This window comes from Ruditapes philippinarum, unplaced genomic scaffold (assembly GCF_026571515.1).
Source record: "Ruditapes philippinarum isolate M1 unplaced genomic scaffold, ASM2657151v2 ctg9826_1_1_1_1, whole genome shotgun sequence".
Lineage (NCBI taxonomy): Eukaryota > Metazoa > Mollusca > Bivalvia > Venerida > Veneridae > Ruditapes > Ruditapes philippinarum.
In genome coordinates, this window is record NW_026856205.1 from 1 (window position 1) to 20,867 (window position 20,867).

At 35.0% G+C, this 20,867-nt stretch overlaps 2 protein-coding genes across 2 annotated transcripts; both read right to left on the bottom strand.

Moving 5' to 3' along the window:
* Nucleotides 1–122: 122 nt before the first annotated feature.
* Nucleotides 123–12,018, bottom strand: LOC132745771 (leucine-rich repeat and coiled-coil domain-containing protein 1-like; the record flags this gene model as incomplete). Its single annotated transcript, XM_060734745.1, is given in 5 exon segments — nucleotides 123–239; nucleotides 2,084–2,223; nucleotides 3,086–3,220; nucleotides 9,663–9,781; nucleotides 11,917–12,018. Coding segments are annotated over 5 exon segments (605 nt in total), but the record flags the coding sequence as incomplete, so codon positions are not given.
* A 4,865-nt stretch (nucleotides 12,019–16,883) lies between these two features.
* Nucleotides 16,884–20,213, bottom strand: LOC132745773 (uncharacterized). The gene has a single exon (XM_060734747.1). It carries the CDS (start codon nucleotides 20,211–20,213, stop codon nucleotides 16,884–16,886), a length of 3,330 nt encoding a protein of 1,109 aa, XP_060590730.1.
* Nucleotides 20,214–20,867: the final 654 nt, after the last annotated feature.

Sequence of the window (20,867 nt, forward strand, 5' to 3'; positions counted from 1 at the left end):
ATTTGTATGTTTGTACCAACATGTGTACATTTGTATGTTTGTACAAACATGTGTATATTTGTATGTTTGTACAAACAAGTGTACATTTGTATGTTTGTACAAACATGTGTACATGTACTTACTTCTCTTGCTGTTGTTTCATTTGTTGATGATATTCTCTCTCATTCCTCTTTACTTCCTCTTGTACAGCTGTCTGCATCTCTTTACTTCCTAGACTGTATCTACTCTTTAATTCTTCCCTGAAATTACAGAATATCAAATTATAAACTAAATACTTGCTTATATTATTTGTCTTTTTAAAACTGTTCAGATATGAATGGGGGGAGGGGGTAGGGCAGTTAGCATTTGCTGTTAATATTTGTCTTTTCAAAATTGATATCAATGTTAGGGGAGGGTGGAAGGGTTGGGGAGGGGCAGTTAACTTTTAGGCAATTAGTACAAAACAGTGAATAATTATGTCAATATTAAGACAAAATGGAACATGCTGTATCTGGCCAAAATAACAAGTTAATATACAATGAAAGATTGCTGCTTAAAATAAGATCTAAAATCATTCACCATGTCTGATGCTAACCTTTTATACTGATTAAAAAATTATTTGCCTGCACACCTATTACTTACCATGCCTTAAATCTTACTTATAAGTAACGTATTTCATTCTTTCCCAGACATAATTCTTGTCTACAACAAAGTGCAAATCCATTGAACATGCTTAGCATAAGCTATCTGGGAATGTAATTTCGACTTAAAAACATTAAAACACTTTTAGTAGTCTGAGACCTTGATGAAATATACTAAAATATACCAACTCCTCAAATTGGGAACGTCTTTCAACTACATAAAAACAAGTCTATAAGAAGATATACACTTAAATGTTCTGTTAAGTTAATGATATACATACTCAAGTCTGTTAACTGCTTATCTAATAAAAGTTTTTACACTGTTATGTTTCTAAAACACGATTGTTTTTATCTTTTATTAGCAGATTTGATATTGTTGTTTTGCTGGGTTTTTGTTGTTGTTTTTTTTTTGTTGTTTTTTTTTCGTATGTAAAATGTGAGCAGTGTATTTGATACTGAATTGTAACAAATTCCTTATGTTCTATTGTAACAGTTGTAACTGGTACAAAACATTAAATGCTAGGATAAAGATCATGAACACTGGCAAATTTACAGATACCCAGTAATAACGTGGTATTTAATGAGAAACTAGAAATGTGTCCATAGTGTTGTTCGCTTGTTTGTTTGATTGGGTTTTACGTCACACAAACACAGCATTGGTCATTTGGTGACGTTCCAGCTTTACTGGTGGAGGAAGACCTCAGATGCCCTTCTGTGCATTATTTCAGGCATGAACAGCCACTGGAGTAGAACCACCGACGTTCCCTAAGCTAGCTGGATAGCTTCCTCATGTGAAAGAATCCAAAGTCCCTGTCGGGAATCGAACCCACAACGGTGAGGGGTCCAAAGTGTGAGGATGCTAGTTAGTTGCTACTGTTTTGTCAGTACGAGATGAACAGTGTGACAGCATGACAGATAAGGGCAAATCTATATGCATACCAGATAGGGGGGGGGGGCGCATAATAAAAATCTACCATTCTTTATTTCGCACTTAATGCCATTTTTATCTTACGCATAAATATTTAACTCTCTTTCGTATGAGAAAGTGGTCTATATCATTGCACAATTAAACACTGCAACCCTGTTATAATGCTAATGTTGGGGTATAAAGCCTCATAACCACATAACAGGGTCTAATGGGAGCCAATGCCTGTAAGTGTTATACTGAGATTAGCATTATAAGGGGGTGTGTTATAATCGGGTGGCAGTGTATTTAAATTTCTGACAGGTTATATGAGACGGTATAAATGGCTGTCAGCTTATATAACCATTTCCAAAGCTTATACCATAAAAACTATTTAAAAACACCCATTAAATCTTTTGAACAATTTACATTACAAGTGCTATCTTACATCAAAATATAAACTAACTCAGCTGTTTAATATGGGAAATAAAAACATCACAATTTTCCAATGAAAATGAACGTTACATACATTCAGTACAATAAACAAAACTATACAAACCTATGTTCCTGTTCTCTCGAGGCCAGGAGACTTTGGAGAGAATTAATCTGTGTTTTCTGGCTGTCACAAGAGCTCTTCAGTAAGTCAACCTCTCTGCTAAGTGCTGCACCACGCATCAGTGCTTCTTGCAGCTTTTTATGCTAAAAATAGAGCAAAATTGCTTTCTTTGATTTAGAAAACAAACATATTTTTCTATATATTCTACAGGAGTGAAATGATCACTACCCATCATGCTGAACTGTGATTTTAAGTCAAATTGTCACGACTGTATTTCTAATCGATTGGCTGTCACAATTGTCACAAAAATAACTCCTTTCTGATATTAAACATGTAACATTAACATTAAAACGTGCTGTTTATAAATAGAAGACCAACAACAGTCAAAATTCAAACCATAAAACTGGAACATATTTTCCCTATTCATTCTGTAGTCCAAAAAGAAACCTTACAACTGGAACAAATATTTCCCATTTATTCTACAGTCAAAATGGAAACCTAATACAAGAATTTATTTCTCCTTTTCATTCTACAGCCAAAAAAAACCCCTTAAAACTAGAACATACTAAAAAAAATTAGGAAACCTTACAACTGGAACATATTTTCCGATTCTTTCTACAAGTATATTCAAAATGGAAACCTTATACAGCAAGAATTTTTTTCCTAATCATTCTACAGTCAAAAAGGAAACCTTACAACTAGAACGTTACAAGTTCAGACAATTTAATTTAGTGTTTCAGTTTTTACTTATATGAAGGAGAAGGTATAATAAATAATTACAAAATAAAAGCAAGTCAGCATTTTACACTTCATTTGCATATATAACCTAAAGGCCGGTTTTCAGACATATTGCAAATTGATATCTTTTTTTTAAACCCAGCCTCAAGCTTGGAATCACAGGAACACATACCTGCTATATAAATAAGAATATGAATACAAATTATATAAGATATCTGTTATAAAATGTTACAACAATATTTTTTTTATTAAATTACAAGTGTTTACATCATGTGTCTGTTGCTTCATTTTTTCTCTTTCCTCTTTAGATGCCATTTCCTCCATTTGTCTGATGGCTTTAGTCTGCTCCTCTTGGACACGTCTGCTCTTGGATAAATGTTCTACAGCCTCCTGAAGCTGTTCCTGAAAGTATTACATGAGAACTTTCTAAAATACGTCAAAATATCTATATCTGTATCCTGGTGACCTGAAATTTTACTTGCCATTCACAATTTTAAAATATATTTATCAAAAGGTATTTCAGTGAAACATTTCTAACAAGAATATTGGAAGCATCAATGGATGAAAGATGTTGCTAACATTGCCAGTTCCTTGTAATGAGCAAGTACAAAGAAAAGCACACAATCTACTTTTAGCATCAGTGACCTTGGCCTTGCCTCATTCCATATAAAATAAAAAGATAGGGTTGTATGGAAGGTATGAATAACCATATCTTGTCAATAAATGAAGGTGTGATAAGGAAAGGACTGGTGCATTGTCACAGGTAGGACAAAAATTGTCCTTGAAATGTTGCTTACAAGTATTATAATAAAGTTATTGGGAGGGTATTATGCAGTTAAGAAAACATTTCCAGCTTTTTGTACTTTTTAGACAGACATAATAAAACAAGTACATTCTTTGCAAGCCTATAGGTCCTTAATCAGAAGCCCAAGGAAAACAAAGCACTACAGAAAGTAAAGGAAAACAAAGGATTACAGAAGTCCAAGGAAAACAAAGACTACAGAAAAAGCAACAAGAGGGCCATGATGGCCCTGAGGTCGCTCACCTGTATATAGCCCCCCCCCTCCCCCCATGCCAATGTTTACCCAAGGGCTTTTATTTGTTTATTTGAACAAACTTGGTAGACACCCATAAGAAGATGTTTCATGCTAAACATCTAAGTTCTAGCTCATTGGGTTTTTTAAAAGAAGATTTTTTAAGTTTTTACTATACACATATAGTTAAAAACAATGACACCCCTGAGGCAGGGCCAGTTTTGACCCCCGGGCTTTAATTTGTAGATATTAACTTATAGATGTTTCATGCTTAATATCTAAACTAAAGCTATTTGGGTTTTTTCAAAGAAGATTTTTAAGTTTTTGCTATACACATATAAGGAAAATCAATGACCCCCGGGGCGGGGCCAGTTTTGACCCCAGGGCTTTTATTTGAACATACTTGGTGGACACCCATTAGAACATGTTTCATGCTAAATATCTTAGCTTTAGCTCTTTGGTTCTTTAAAAGAAGATTTTTTAAGTTTTTACTATATGTATATAGGGAAAATCAATGACCCCCTGGGGCGGGGCCAATTTTGACCCCAGGGCTTTTATTTGAATAAACTTGGTAGACATTCACAAGAAGATGTTTCATGCCAAATATCTAAGCTCTAGCTCTTACAGTTCTTTAAAAGAAGATTTTTTAAGTTTTTACTATATGCATATAGGGAAAATCAATGACCCTCCCAGGGCGGGGCCAATTTTGACCCCAGGGCTTTTATTTGAACAAACTTGGTAAACACTCACTAGAAGATGTTTCATGCCAAATATCTTAGCTCTAGCTCTTTGGGTTCTTTAAAAGAAGACTTTTAAGTTTTTTACTATATGCATATAGGGAAAATCTATGACCCCCTGGGGCAGGGCCAATTTTGACCTCAGGGCTTTTATTTGAATAAACTTGGTAGACACTCATTAGAAGATGTTTCATGCTAAATATCTTAGCTCTAGCTCTTTGGGTTCTTTAAAAGAAGATTTTTTAAGTTTTTACTATATGCATATAGGGAAAATCAATGACCCCCTGGGGTGGGGCCAATTTTGACCCCAGGGCTTTTATTTGAACAAACTTGGTAGACATTCACTAGAAGATGTTTCATGCCAAATATCTAAGCTCTAGCTCTTACAGTTCTTTAAAAGAAGATTTTTTAAGTTTTTACTATATGCATATAGGGAAAATCAATGACCCCCTGGGGCGGGGCCAATTTTGACCCCAGGGCTTTTATTTGAACAAACTTGGTAGACACTCTTTAGAAGATGTTTCATGCTAAATATCTAAGCTCTAGCTCTTATGGTTTTTTAAAAGAAGATATTTAAAGATTTTTCTTTCGGTTGCCATGGCAACCAGAGTTCTGCATGGAATTAAATTCTTTGAACAATTTTTAAAGGTGACCACCAAAGGAACATTCCTGTGAAGTTTGGATGAAATTGGCTCAGTGGTTTATGAGGAGATGTCATTTAAAGCAAAAGTTTACGGACGGACGACGGACGGACGGACGACGGACGGACGCCGGACGAAAAGCGATCACAAAAGCTCACCCTGTCACTTTGTGACAGGTGAGCTAAAAACTCTTATCAGTATGTTCTTTCATTCTTTCCTCTTTCTTTAGAGACAAAAATGTCCAAAAGAAAACTACAAAATGTCATCATTATTTTTTTGTGATAAGGTCAATAATCGCGAGGGCACTGATCTCTTTCAGCAAACACTAACAGCTCTTTAAACAATGCCTTTTACTGAGTAGACACAACACTAACATGACACTAATGCGAGAAAGTGCTAAGACAAAAATGACCTAAATTACTTTATCTAAAGGTGTGCTCAGACATCTTAATGCTGACAAAATAAATGTAGGACAATATAACTATTGACAATACAAATGTCTAAATCAGAAACTCTGCTCAATGGAGTCAAGAAATCCAAATATATTCTGCAAAACTACACTGTTTTTGAGGCTACTGTGGTGGTGGTGTTGGTAGTTTTCACTCCGGATCACGGCAGTAAACCACAATGAATTCACTAGAGCACAGTTCACCCGCCACATAATTCCTGGGCAGGCTGTCAAGCACTTTACCAGTACCAGTTGCCTTCACTTTCACAAGGATCTGAAACTTCTGTACATGCCACAGCAGTCTCGAGGTACAGTGCGAATGACTGTAGAAAAGATTTCATGATCAAACACAACAAAAGTGACCTGCACCGTCTGGGAACTGAACTTGAGTTGCCCGATTCACAGCCCAACACTCTGCCTATTGAGCTAACAGGACAGACTTTTTGAGGCTACTTTGACAGAACCTGAAATTTAATCACTTGATTGCCAGAAGAATAAATTACCTGTACCTAACAAAATTTTGATTTTCTTTGGCATCACATTCTACTAGTCTATATTACCAACCTTAACTATGCTAAATTTAGATAACTAACTTGTTCTGTTTTGAACAGCAACATACTGTCACATAATATGATGGATCATGATATCTGAAACTGCTAGAATTATGAAGCCAATAATTACCACAAAAAAACATATTAAATGGACTTTTCCAGCTGACAATCCTAACACAAAACCATTTCTCAATCTTTGCATAAAATTTCAAAATAAGTACTGACTTAAATAGCGACCAGTGCAAACAATGATCAGATGGCATGGATGTGCTGTCTGACCATGGCCTGTATTGCCCTGCATTTATCGCATGGATAAAATAAGTTGCTGCCAGCCCACTCATTAATGATGTCAGACTGCACAGATATTCATGCTGGTCCTACTCTTTACTTACCAAGTCCATTAATTTTTAGAAGACATTATCAGTTAATTTACACAAGAGGCCAAAATTGTTCAGTGTATGGTTTTCTCCAGTTCTATGCCGATCATGTCTCTAAGGTTGATTCCTCCATACCAGCTTTCTTGGAAAACTAACCAGAAATTACCAATTTTTCCCATGCTATAGACCATCTATTTATCCCACATGATCACGGATAAGCAGTGATAGACAAATGACCATTATCTTTTATAATTGTGCGGCCATAAGTCAACCTCACCCATATTTCAAGGTGTATAATTATTATGACTTAAAAAATTGATATTTTGACTTGACCCTTCCTTAAATGATATCAATTGTCATATAGAATAATGGCCCTTAACCGTTGGCTCGTTCAAGAGAGAAAACAAGATCTTTTGTGAAAACCTCGAGTAATATTTGCAGGTTGAATAATTAACGACGTCCCTCAGTATGAGATGATTATAGAAGTAATCAGTAAACACTGTTTCATATCTTTTTATGCATCTTACATCATTTCAAGATAACTTTCCCCTGTAAAAACTGTCAAAGAATACAATTAAAGTAAATCATTAATCTCGGCAAAAACCTCTCTGCGCTAAAACCCCTACTGTTAAAGTAGAATGGTTTATTGGCCAATAATTGCAAAGCAATGTGCCTTTCTCTGTAAAAATGATTTCCAGAGACATATTTTATGGCATTTTTGTCACCTCACATTTTTTTTCTTTTGTATTTTTATGGCTATGGTATTGATCATCCAAATGTTCTACCCTTTCATGGCTTGTGTCAGATGGTGTTCAAATATGTTTAATATGAATCTAATATATTATAAATTCAGAGTTTAAGTCATAACAAAAAATGTTAAGGTCACATAGGGACTTTGGAGTTTAATTGGTGAAGGAAGACCTCGGGCACCCACTCATACATTATTTCATGGTGCTTTTGTAGAACTATAACCTTATGTAAACTACCTTGATCATCTAAGCTTTAAAGCTAAAAGTGAGAGATATAAATCAACATATTCTTAGTCTTTCCCAATCTACAACTCTACAAATAAATATATACTGCCAGGCCACTAAAACTACATTCTTATATATAGCATTTAACTTTACCATATTATTGTAGTCATTTTATAATTTCAGACAAAATATTAACATAAACCTATGTAAATTAAGTGACCTTAAGAGCAACTTGGCCCCCAGACACATGACAATAACCATATAACACAAGAACAACAGGTTATATTGTAGCTACCAACAATATAACCATATAACACAAGAATTATATTGTAGCTACAAACAATAACCATATAACAGAAGAACAACAGGTTATGTTGTAGCCATCAACAATAACTATATAACACAAGAACAACAGGTTATGCTGTGGCCACCAACAATATAACCATATAACACAAGAACAACAAGTTATGTTGTAGCCATAAACAATAACTATATAACACAAGAACAATAGGTTATGCTACAGTCACCAACAATATAACCATATAACACAAGAACAATACATTATGCTGCAGCCACCAACAATATAACCATATAACACAAGAACAATAGATTATGTTGTAGCCACCAACAATATAACCATATAACACAAGACAAATAGTTCATGTTGTGGCCACCAACCAAAAATGATGGACATCAATTCATCAAAGAAGCTCATTTCTATGCACTTTATGCTTAAGTGAGCATTGAAGTTTAATGTTCGTTTAACATGTTTACGCCACAAAAATTTGTTAATTCAGTTTCCTTGTCGGCATGCAAACTATAGGCTAGAAAAAGTATAATTGACTTGTCAACATGCAATAATGACAGGGCAATTTTTCCTGTCTACAAGCAAATGCAGGAAAATTGACTGCAAATCAGTAGGGATGTATAATAAGGTGTATAATTCAGCACAAATGTCTTGCAGCAATCTCTGTAAAATCAGTGTCTACAACCATTTTGCTAATGGTCTTGTATCACACACAAAAAAGTAATGTCACACAAAAAAGTAATGTAGTAGGACAGAATCTGGCTATTTATGAACAAGGAATGCTTTGTGAAACTTAATTTAATTGTCAGCCTATTGGAACTGAGAGTGATTAACCTCTGTGACAAGTATATCTGTAAGCTGACAAAACTTCTGATTTTCATCTTGATATCCCTAAAACTGATAATGGATAAATCCAAAAGTGTAAGCTGGACAAGGGCATTAAAGAAATTCAGCAGGTTTAGGTTTAAATCACTGTCTTGAGTCTGACTGGGTTTTACATCACACTGACACAGTATAGGTCATTTGGCAATGTTCCAGCTTAACTGGTGGAGGAAGACCTCAGGTGCCCTTCCGTGCATTATTTCAGGCACAAACGGGCACCTAAATGGTATAACCACACACGTTCCGTAAGCTAGCTGGATAGCTTCCTCACATGACAGACGCCAAAGTCCCTGTCGGGTTTCGAACCCACAGCGGTGAGGGGCAGGTCTCAAGTTTGATCCCCACTCTTTCATGTACAGGTATAATATGAGAAAATATAGTTGTGACCCAAGAAGGCTCAGATCCATAAGACATAGACCCCTACATGACCTAATCTTTTCAATTTCAATCATCAGATTAGTGGATTACAAAAGAATTTCACAGCAAAATATTTCTTAACATAAGAACACAGTCATATCAATGCTTATGGTAAAAAAAAAATTGTTATTCAAATAAAAGGTCAAAAGTAGAGATCTATTAATTTAATAATATTATATTAATACTTATTCAGGTACATTTACTTAAAACAACTTTGGAAGCCCTTCACCCATGGAACAATCCTGGCAAGTTTGGTTGAAATTTAAGACAAGCGGTGTTTAAGGAGAAGATTTTTTAAATTCACTATATAATCTGTATAACACACAAACACACACACTTACACACACACACAGGTGAATCACTACATGCAGATGCTGCGGTGGCATAAAAATAAAAAAAAAATTATCATAAAAAAGCACATGCACTCCATTACATTTAATCAAACATAGGAAGTAGACCACAAGCAAAAATCATACCTTCAGTCTATCGTTCTCATTCTGCAAGTTAAGTTTAATTTCCCGCTCATTCATTACGGCCTGTTTCAATCTAGATGTAGCATCTATTGCCAAATCTTTCATATCACCTTCATCTTTTGCTGAAAAAAAACAGGAAATTAATTACCATTATAATATATATGATTAGTTATAACTAGCCGAGGAAAATTGACAGAAAATCAATCAGATAATTTCTCTAATTCAATTACAAATGTTTCACAAGTAACAAACACATATGTGAACCGGAATTTCGAGTGCTATTGATCTGTCCATATATATTGCTTAATAACTTATCAAGCTTTTTTTACAGCATGCACTTTGAAAGTCAATAAATTCCGAAACTGGGTTAATTCCTAAAGCACTTATCTTAGAAAATTTTCCTTCTTTATAAATTAAAAAGAAAAAAATGCAATACAAAAAAATATTCAAAATGCTGACACAGGTTCTAATTACACCTCGCCTTTTATTAAGTTATTCGAAGTTTGACGAAAAAGGTGGAGGAATTGCGATTAATGATCATTTACTTGTAGAAATAATGAATACCCTACAGAAAATCAAATTGGGATCCCACTGGGATGAGGATCGGATCCCACTGGGAAATTTGGGGATAAGAGTGGGATCCCAACCAATTTTCCCAGTGAGTCCCACTGAGATCCCAATTAAAATTCCACTGGGATCCCACCCAGTGGGATTCCCAGTCAATTTCTCAGTAGGGTAAACTGTGTAATTAATAGTATTTAAAGGTAGATGAAGTGTAAAGGAAAAAACATGATTTTTTTTCTACTAAAGAAATAACAAACCTTAAAATAATTTATCACATACCCATGCCGATTTCGCGACTTCTTAAAAATGGTATTTCACAGTCATTCATATATTTTGTTGTGACGTCATTTGCGTTATATAAACATATCGTCACGACGTGCTAAATGTTAGCGTTATACTGTTGGCACAACAATGAAAAATGGTTCTTTTCACTTCAAATGGTCTTTATTTTTGGTATGTGATAAATAGAATTATTAAATTTGTTCAACTGAATTTATTGAACAAGTTAAATAAAATAATATTATGCTCGCCAGAGTCTCATATAATATACTTTCATTCAACTTGTTTAATAAATTCAGTATTTAAAATTTTACACTCATTCAATATCCTCTATTTAAGAATTAATTTAGAGAATGTCAGGTGAATAAAACAGAGTTAAATGTGAAATAAATTGTCATGAATTTTAGTAGCAAACTTAAACAAAGTGGTATTTTGTCTGTCATTATAAATCACATTAACTTCACTTATTACCGAACGCTAAAAGTGAAAGATGGTTTGGCTATATTGCCATTGTCTGATACTATTTTGGAAACGGTAATGGAATGATAAAATAAAAATCTGTTGAGAAAAATAAAAAAATGGAGATTTTTGGAGCTTTATATATGGGCCTTTAAAAGAATAAAAGATATGTGAATTAAAATGTTTCCATAGGATTGATCACTGTTGATATGTAAAAGATTATTTAAGGTTAAAATCTACTGTTTTTCTTTTCTTTTAAAATTCTTTTCATCATCACTCTGATTTCCATGAATTGATATTGAAATAAATGCCAATCCAGAAAAAAATAGTTAATCATTATATAAGAAATCAGTTTGCAATTTATCACAAAGACAATTAACAAATTGGTAAATATCTTTACCCATATTGGTTGGTGAGATTATATTCATCATTTGAAGCCAATAGGACTGGCACTCCAGATTTTTCTATGAACAATTTGAAAAAGTTAAATAAAATATCTTTAAATTGTTAAAAATGTCCCCACAGGAAACCATTTTAACTCATCTGTCATTGCATTTGAACAGAACCTGGTTTATCATTTTCAGGGAAACATTGCAAAATATGTCCCTACTGAATTAAGCCAACAGTACAGACCATGATATAGGCGGCTGGCCGATCTTAGTCTGCACTGGTCGCATTAGATATAATCAGTTGATGCTAGCAGGGTAAAAGTTAAGAATCTGCAAATTTTTTATGTAATTTTGTTGAGATTAATGATTCCGAGGGATTACCCTTTCTCCAGATTTTGAAACTTTTTACAATCTTGGTCTGCACAGGGCATACTTGGTATAATCAGTTGATGCTAGCAGGGTAAAAGTTAAGGATCTGCAAATTTTCATGTAATTTTGTTGAGATTAATGATTCCGAGGGATTACCCTTTCTCCAAATAGTTACACTTTTTAAGAAACTATCAAACCTTTATTTGTCAGTGACTGAATGTGTTCAACAAGACGTTTGGCTGCAGCTTCAGCTTTCCATCTCCTTTCTCTTTCTTTCTCTAACTCCTGCATAATGTCCTGAAATTATAATAAATATTCATTATAACTGGTATTGAAAAACAAAATGTTCTTGTAAAACATAATGACAAAACAGACAGACAGACAAGCAGACAGACAGAGTTTATCAATTCGTGCAGATTGAGTATTTAAATACATTTATTATAATGAAGGATGAAATTTCAAGAGATTTATGTGACTCCAACAACATAAATATTTACAATGACACAATTTCCATAAATCTCCAACATTTTAGGAAATTAAAGCCCTTCTATATCAAGGAGCGGCCTTTTATTTTATGAATTACATTTTAAATGTCCTTTTTTCTTATAACACTTAAATAAAGACATGTGACATTTAAGAAATAAGAAAGTTTATGACTGTTTCATGAAATAAATAGTAAACTCCTTGATAAAAGGGGGGTTTAACCCCTAGGAAAGTTGGACAGTGAAATTAACTTTGTGCAATTGATAGTTTTTTTTAATTAATTGTCATTATTCCTTTGTTTCCATGGTTGCTTCTAAAAATACGATTATTACTTATATCTGTAAAATTACACGCTAAATATCATATACAAAATATCATGGCCTTTCTGCGATACTTTCAAATGTCTCCCCTTTATTTAGCAGGACATTTTGCTAATCACCAATTCCCAAATGTCTGGCTATCTGACACAACGTCTCTAGATATAAAGAAATGATAGATTGGTCAAATTACACAAAACTCACGTACAAACTTAACAAACTGAAAGCTGCAATGCTCTTTTTGTAATTGAGAGCCGAATAACATTTGCAGACACAACAAGTTTTTATTATGTTTGATTAACAACGAGAGCTGGTGTATATATCAATCGAATTTATTCTTTTTTTTAACGATTAAATTGTCATAAAAAAACAGGTTTTCAGTTTCAAGTTGGAATCCGCGTCACAAAATGTGTTTATAATGCACATGGCATCAATCATAAGAATATAAATCCAACTTGCGTCTGAGCACTTGATTAAAATAGATCTGTTACGGCACAAGTTCTGTCGAAATCCCTAGAGAAATGTAGGAGGATATGTCAGTGTGAACACAAGGATTTGATTACAGTGGTCCACATGTCAGTTTTGTCAACATTCTCCAATCTGGTACCAAGAATTTTATTCTTTGGAAAGCCTTGTTAATAACAATATCCAAGGACACAAAGTGACACATGACTGGAATGCTTTGTATTATATTTGTTGTATTTTTACTTGACATTGATTTCCATGGTGATCACATTAGTAATACATACTGTTACTATGTCAATCTTGCTATTTAACTTCGAAAATATTCCAAATTTTACAGTCCATTTTATCAAATTTTCATGCTTTTTTTTGCTGTTTCAAAATAAGCCACTAACTTTTTTTTTCTTTTGAAAACTATAGCCACAACAATCCATAGCTGATACTGGAATTTTGACCTTAAACCACAAGGACATGATAAAATATATTCATTAAAGAGGCTTTAAATCTTCCCAGGCAGCTACATATCCTACCCATATGGCATTAGTGCAGGTCATGATCAGCTTGCACATATGTGCTATCTGATCATGGTCTACAGTTAATGGATCAAAGTCAGTCCATTTTTTTTTAAAGTTTCCTTTAAAATGATGAACGTTTTTGTCTACATTGTAAGATGGACAAGTTAATTAAACATAATTATAAAGCATGGAAAGGACTTGGGGAGGTAAAGACCATAATTCTTTTTTTATTTCCTACAAAACCACCACAAAATATTCAAAGAATTACTCAATACTGACTTATTCAAGTCCTTTATGTTATAGCATGCAAAAAAGTCAAGTGCAGCAATATAGAAAATCAAAGTGTTCACCTTAATAAAATATATTCACAACTGACATACGCTTATTTGCCTGAAATCGGAGCGAAGTCTGCAAAGCAAAATGCCAATTACTATTGGCATTTTAACTGTCCCGGCAATTTTGATTTGATTTATACAATCTAATAATGAGAACTTTAAACATGTCTTCGAGAGATGGAAATGTGTGAAATAAAATATTAGATTTCACATTCCAATAATCTTGAATGCTACCAAATGCAAAGACCACGCTTTCGTGATTTTAGATAAGCCATATCTGAATGTCGCACATCACAGGGAAAGCACGGGTCACGATTATGTAAAGTAACGATAGGAAATTAATAATTAATCACATGTAAAACTAACATTCACTATCAACATTGAAGTTTATAGTCTGTAAGACACAACATAAAATCTGCATTTAGTATTACATGCCTCAAAAGGTCCAAGGACGACTAAGGCAAAACATAATATACCTGGTGTAACAAGCTATGTTATCCCTGATATTCTTAAATGGACTTTTCCAGCTTCTATTTTTGGAATTGTCCATTATCAAATAAGGGATTTTAAGAAGAATGAATTCCAAACTTCTGTTTTTAAATGTCTTTCTCTGTACAGCTGTTAATTACTATATAATCTTAGTCAGTTTTACTGGTGTTTTTTAATACTGAATATTTGTACTTTAACTAACAGCTTTCTTCACTAGTATAATGCATAAAATTGATCCTATGATTATTACACCAAACTCTTAGTAAAAGACGTTTTGATGTCGTCACTTTTGACGTCATGTGACATTGACATAACTTTCCCGTTTATTATTTATTTATGTACCCTGAAGCAGGCTGTCGAGCCAAAACGTTGGTATATTAAGGGGAATTTCAAATTTGTTTTAGTTGACTACTAATGTTCTTTACTATTTATAGATTTTAAGATGAAAAGTTTAAGTTAGTTAGCCAACTGAATAGTCTCAGCCTGGTCAGAATTAAGACGTGCAGGAGGGTTCTTTACCAGTAATACTGAAAAATTGGTACTTAATGGTTTGTTTTTAGATTTGTTTCATTTTTTTTTCACTGATAGATCCTTTACAAAGTAAGCGCCTGGTATGACCTAAAAACCAACACAACATGAAATAATTATGCTTATAAAAAGAAAAAAAATCCCTCAGCATACTTAGACTTTAAACAGCTAGCAAAAGAAACCAGACACTTGAATAAATATTTGTAATGGCCTAATATTATATCTTAGAAAATATTGGCAAACACAACTTACATTAATTTAAGATATACTATGTTCATCCTTATGTAAAATACTTTTACTGCAGATATTTATTTAAATCTTAGAAATTCTTACTGAATTAAAGGGAATTGTAAGAATTTGCAGTTGACAACTTATTTTTTAATATCTATTTTTACTGAATATGATTTTCTAATTTGAATAAGTCACCCATGTTTGGAAAATTGCATAATTCCTATTATAAACTGATCAATTTAATTTGGTCTTTTATTAAAAAAGTGTTATTGACACTAACTAATATGTATTTATACTGTATTTACATATAGTGTGAAGTGTTTGTACAGAACATATCTTCTCTGTGTGTACTTATTTATTTTACATTTAAAAAGAAACCACATGTATATAGAAGTTATCAGCATTTTCAAATATCAAATTTGAGCATCATATTACAATTCTGCAGGCAATCTAGAAAAAAAAGTTGTTAAGAAATTTTTTGACCTCCCAGTTGTCTGCATCCTATCAAAACATTTATTCTTGTGAAGTGATTGTTATACTTCTGTCATTTTCAGAGACTTCACTCTTAACCTGCGGAATTTCTCAGACGGACAAATCAAGCTGCCATTTTTTGATAACTGTCCATTTTAAAAGTGCATTAATGGTAAAAATATACATGTAGCTTCTAGTTTAGGAGACTTTTCAGCAGAAGATTCCATATATATTTCAATTGACACCAGACAATATAACCCTTACCTAATGCTAGAACTGAAAGTGATAATCCTTTGTAAATTGACTATCACAATGAAAATGATCTGCACCATCCGGGAATCAAACCCGTATCGCCAGATCAAAAGCTGTACCTATTGAGCTGACCAGGCGGCTTTCATAACAAAACATGCAATCTGACAAGGCTTTTACACAGTTGGATAACTAGTTTGGACATTTCACCTGGACTTTTCCAAAACTGATAATGGGCAGTTTAAAGAAAATGGGAACAGGAAATGTCCATTTAAGATTATACTACAGGCTAAGGCCGTTTACCAATTACAAGAGGGCCATGATGGCCCTGAGTCGCTCACCAGAAACAACTGCTTTTCAGTGTTGGAAATTATCCGTTGTCAATATTTTCTAATATTAAATTTGAGCATAGAATATGTTTAAACAATAATTTGAAGAAATGTCATGACCTGGGGCATTTAAGCTTGAGCTTAAACAGGGCCAATCAAATTATTAATATAAGCAAACTTGATAAAAGACTACCCAATAATGCTACAGACAAAGTTTGGTGATCATCCATCAATTACTTCTGAAGAAATAGACGTTTAAAGGTATTTCTATTTTTAGCTTTAGCGGCCCCTAAAAGGGGCCAATCAAATAAATACGAGCAAACTTGAAAAAAGACTACCCAAGGATGCTACAGACAAAGTTTGGTGACCATCCATCAATAACTTCTGTAGAAGAAGATGTTTAAAGGCTTTTCTATTTTTAGCCCTAGCGGCCCCTAAAAGGGGCCAATCAAATTAATATCAGCAAATTTGATAAACGACTACCAAAGAATGCTACAGACAAAGTTTGATGATCATCCATCAATTACTTCTGTAGAAATAGACATTTAAAGGTGTAAAAGTGGTCAGTGAAATAAGAAGCAACTACTTTGCGTTGTGTCTAAAATGATAATGTTTATTAACGGTAAAATAACAATGCAACGGAAATGACGTCGTATGAACTCTTCTTCCCGCCAACGTAACGTTGTCTGCCTGCCGTTCCCGCTAACGTAACGTCGTCTTTACGACATCCTCCCAGGCGCAAAATATGGTAACTGTTACATAGTCTCAAGGGGGTACAGCTTTACAATTGGTCTTGATGTAGTGTGCCCGTTACTGGTGCGAACCATGGCCGCTCGTGTCAATCCATCTTTACCAGTGATCAATTGTTCAATAGTTCCTAATTTCCACTGTGATTTCGGGGTTTCATCATGAATAATTACTACATCACCGTCCTTAATCGTTTGGCTATTGTTTCCCGTAGTTTTGTGATACTGGCGTAATGACGTCAAGTACTCGTGGCGCCATCTATCGCGGAAATGGCTAATGATCTGTGATTGTATTCTCGCTTGTTTGGTGATCCCATCTCTTGAAACTGGTTTTGGTTCGGATATATCTTCATTGTAAGGCAGGGTTGTCAAACGCCGTCCGTATAGCAAATGAGCTGGTGTAATTGGTTCTGGGTCGGTTGACTCTGACGTAACGTAAGTCAATGGACGGTCGTTCATGACGCTTTCTACCTCTGTTACGATTGTTTGGAGAGTATCATAAGTGACGTATGCACTACCAAGAACCTTTTTGATAGCTGTTTTGGTAAGACCGATTAATCTTTCCCACCAACCACCAAACCAGGGAGCGCGCTTGGGAATAAATCTCCACTCTGTACCATGGTTGTGTAACGTGTCTTTTACGGAAGTAGAATTCATTAATTGGCGTATTGTATTTGCTGCTGCTTGAAAAGTTGTTCCGTTATCAGATATCATAACCTTGGGTAGAGATTTTCTGCTACTGAATCGCCTAAACGCTTGTAAAAATGAAGATTCAGTCATATCTGAGACTACTTCTAGATGAACAGCTCTGGTCGAAGCACAAGTAAAAAGACAAATGTATGCCTTCTCATTTTTGTTTTTTCCTCGTACATGTAAAGCTCCGGTGAAATCAACTCCAGTCACAGTAAAAGGTTGTGTATCTTGAACTCGTATCTTTGGCAAAGGTGGTGGATCTGGCGCTGTGTACGGTCTTCCTGACACTCGGCGGCACTGGTTACACTTCCGGAGTAATTTCTGAATACACTGGCGTATCGATGGAATCCAATATTTCTGGCGTATATGGGTAATAAGTGCACTCGTACCTGCGTGTAAGTGTCTTTCATGGGCGTCTATAATTACAAGTTTCGTCAGTTGGTGGTTTGCCGGAAGCAGATATGGGAATCGGGTTTGCTCAGCTAAAGGGGCGTTATGAATCCTACCACCACAGCGAATGAAGCCATTATTGTCAAGGTATAATTGTAGTTGCCTAACAAGCGTTAGGTTTCTCCTTCCGGTCTTGATACATGTAATCTCAGCGCTATAGGTGGTTGCTTGGCAATTATGAAGCCACATCTTCTCTGCATCGGCAAGTTCTTTTACAGTTAACGTCAGAGTTGACGTATTATCGGAAGTTCTCGCAGATCGGCAATGTTGAATGAATCTCATCATATAGGCTGTCACCCTAAGAAGCTTTCTGTAACGGCTAAATCTGTTGATATCAATGACATTGTGAATTCCGTAGGTTGTCATGGTAACAAGTGTATCATCTTGTTCTTCTGCTAGTAAAACAGTTGTTACAACAGCTGGTTGGCTCGGGTACCGACTTTCATCAGTTAACCAATCAGGACCTTTCTCCCATAATCTACTCTTCAGAAATTCAGTAGCTGTAATTCCTCTTGTCAACATGTCAGCCGGATTGTGCTCGGTTGGACAGTACATCCACCTTCTGTTCTCTGTAAGATTGTGTATTTCAGTCACTCTATTCTGTTCAAATGTTTTCAACTTCCGGTTGGATGACAGCCAGTGTAGAACAATTTGACTGTCAGACCACATGTGTACGGATGCTGTAGGTATCGTCTGTTGTACGTGCTGCAGAAGTCTTGAACCAATCACTGCAGCCATAAGTTCAAGCCTTGGTAATGTCAGAAGCTTCAAAGGTGCGACACGTGTCCTTGATATAACACGTGCAGACTGGTCACCACGTGTAATGTATATTACTGATCCATAGGCCTTAAGGCTGGCGTCACAAAACACATGAAGATGAATATCTGAGGATGCGCTGGCAGCACTGTCGCCTATACCGGAAGTAAATGCCAAAGAGTCAGTTTCCTTGAAGTAACTTCTCGGGTATCTGGTAGGGATTACACTGTTTAAGTCTTTAGCAAAGTTATACCATTGGGTCTGTAGGTCATCTGGTAGGGACATGTCCCACTCGAACTTTTGCTTCCAAATATCTTGAAGTAGGATTTTTGCACGAATTGTGAGTGGGGTCAGGAAGCCAAGGGGGTCATAAATCTTCGCTGTTTCCTTGAGTATGACACGTTTTGTCATAAATTGGGAAGTAGAAATGGTCTTCTGTGCTAAGAAAATCTGGTCTGATATCGGGTCCCATTTCATTCCAAGGATGCTAGTTATTTCTTCAGCCTCGGCTACTTCTTCCGCTTCCGCTAGGCTGCGCAGAGAACTGTTGTTAGAGCTCCAGGACCGTAAGTTAAAACCAGCAGATGTCATCAATTTGCGTGTGTTCTGGAAGTAGTCAAGTAGAGTACTCTCGTCAGAAAAACTGGACATCACGTTATCAACATATAAGTCTTTCTTAAGTATTGCACTCACCCAAATATGATCATTGGCACTCAGATGCTTGGTTAAAGTGGCATGAAGTATAAATGGTGAACATGTGGCACCAAAAAGCACGGACTTGAATCTGTATGTTGTAAGGTCACTATTTGGATCATAAATGTCGTTCAACCATAGAAATCGTGTGACGTCACGATCATTCTCGTTGAGTTGTATTTGAAGAAAAGCCTTCTCAATATCTGTGCAGACGGCATATCTGTGCTTTCTAAAGTTCACTAAAATACTCGTCAATTCGTTGATCTGAGGAGGGGTTGATTCAAGGCAATCATTAAGACTCGGTGAATTTTTGTTTTGACGACAACTACAGTCAAACACAATACGGATAGGGGTGGTGGCCGAATGTTTCTTTACTCCGTGATGTGGGATATAGTGCACGGGACGCTCACTTGGTAAAACATTCACTTTCTCTATAAATCCTCTCTTTTCCTGGTCTTTAATTATGCCGTCGTACTTTTGTAGTAAAGGGGGGTCTTCACGTAATCGTCGTATGGTGTTCTGAGTTCTTCTTAATGTGATGTTATAGTTGTCGGGTAAATTAGGGTGATCAGGTTTCCATGGCAATGAAGCAGTATACTGGCCATTTTCAAAGGTAATGCAGTTCTTCTGATAATCATGCAAGTAGTCGGAAGCCTTTTCTTCTGCTGCGGGTAAAATGCCGATGGATTCTAATTTCCAGAATCGCTCAAGATCATCATAATCTGGTGCAGATGTAATAATGTTCATGATGTAGTTCGTAGTGATGACGTCACCGGAAGTGGCCCGGATAGAAGGAAACCAATCTTTGACTGGACAGCAGTCGGTCCGTCGCCCCGTATAATACGGTCTCCAATTATCTCCCAATATCGAGGGCTTAACGCAATAAGGGCGTAACTACATAATTTTCCAAAAATGGTTTTATATCACTTTTGACATTATTTTAGTCTAACTCATTAACCCTGAAAATTTGAACAAAGTATTTCATTTATTTGTATCTACTTTTTGATAATACTATAAGGGCCTATCTCAAAGTGACTTATGTTTTTTATGCAATAAGGGAGTAACTTGACTTAGGTCCTTATTGCATATATATAAAGCATCTAAGAGTTTAAATTCTTTTCTGTAACATAGGCATAGGTATATTAAATAAATCACAGTGATGCCATAAAAGTGCAAAAAGATATCATTGTCTCTTTGAGACAATATCAGATCTATTTTAAGTATATAATAGTGTCCATGAAACAAGACAAATTGCTAAAATATTGAAGTCAAATCAATTTCAAATTCATTTTCTCTTCTATCTTATTAAAAAAAATTGCACAGTCATGCAAGAACAAACTGCATCATTTAAACCTCATTGGTTTCTTTAACTGATACCATTATCTGCTGCTAAAACTTTTA

Coding starts and splice junctions, on each gene's coding strand:
- LOC132745773 (XM_060734747.1), bottom strand. CDS start 20,213: ATGAACATTATTACATCTGCACCAGATTATGATGATCTTGAGCGATTC.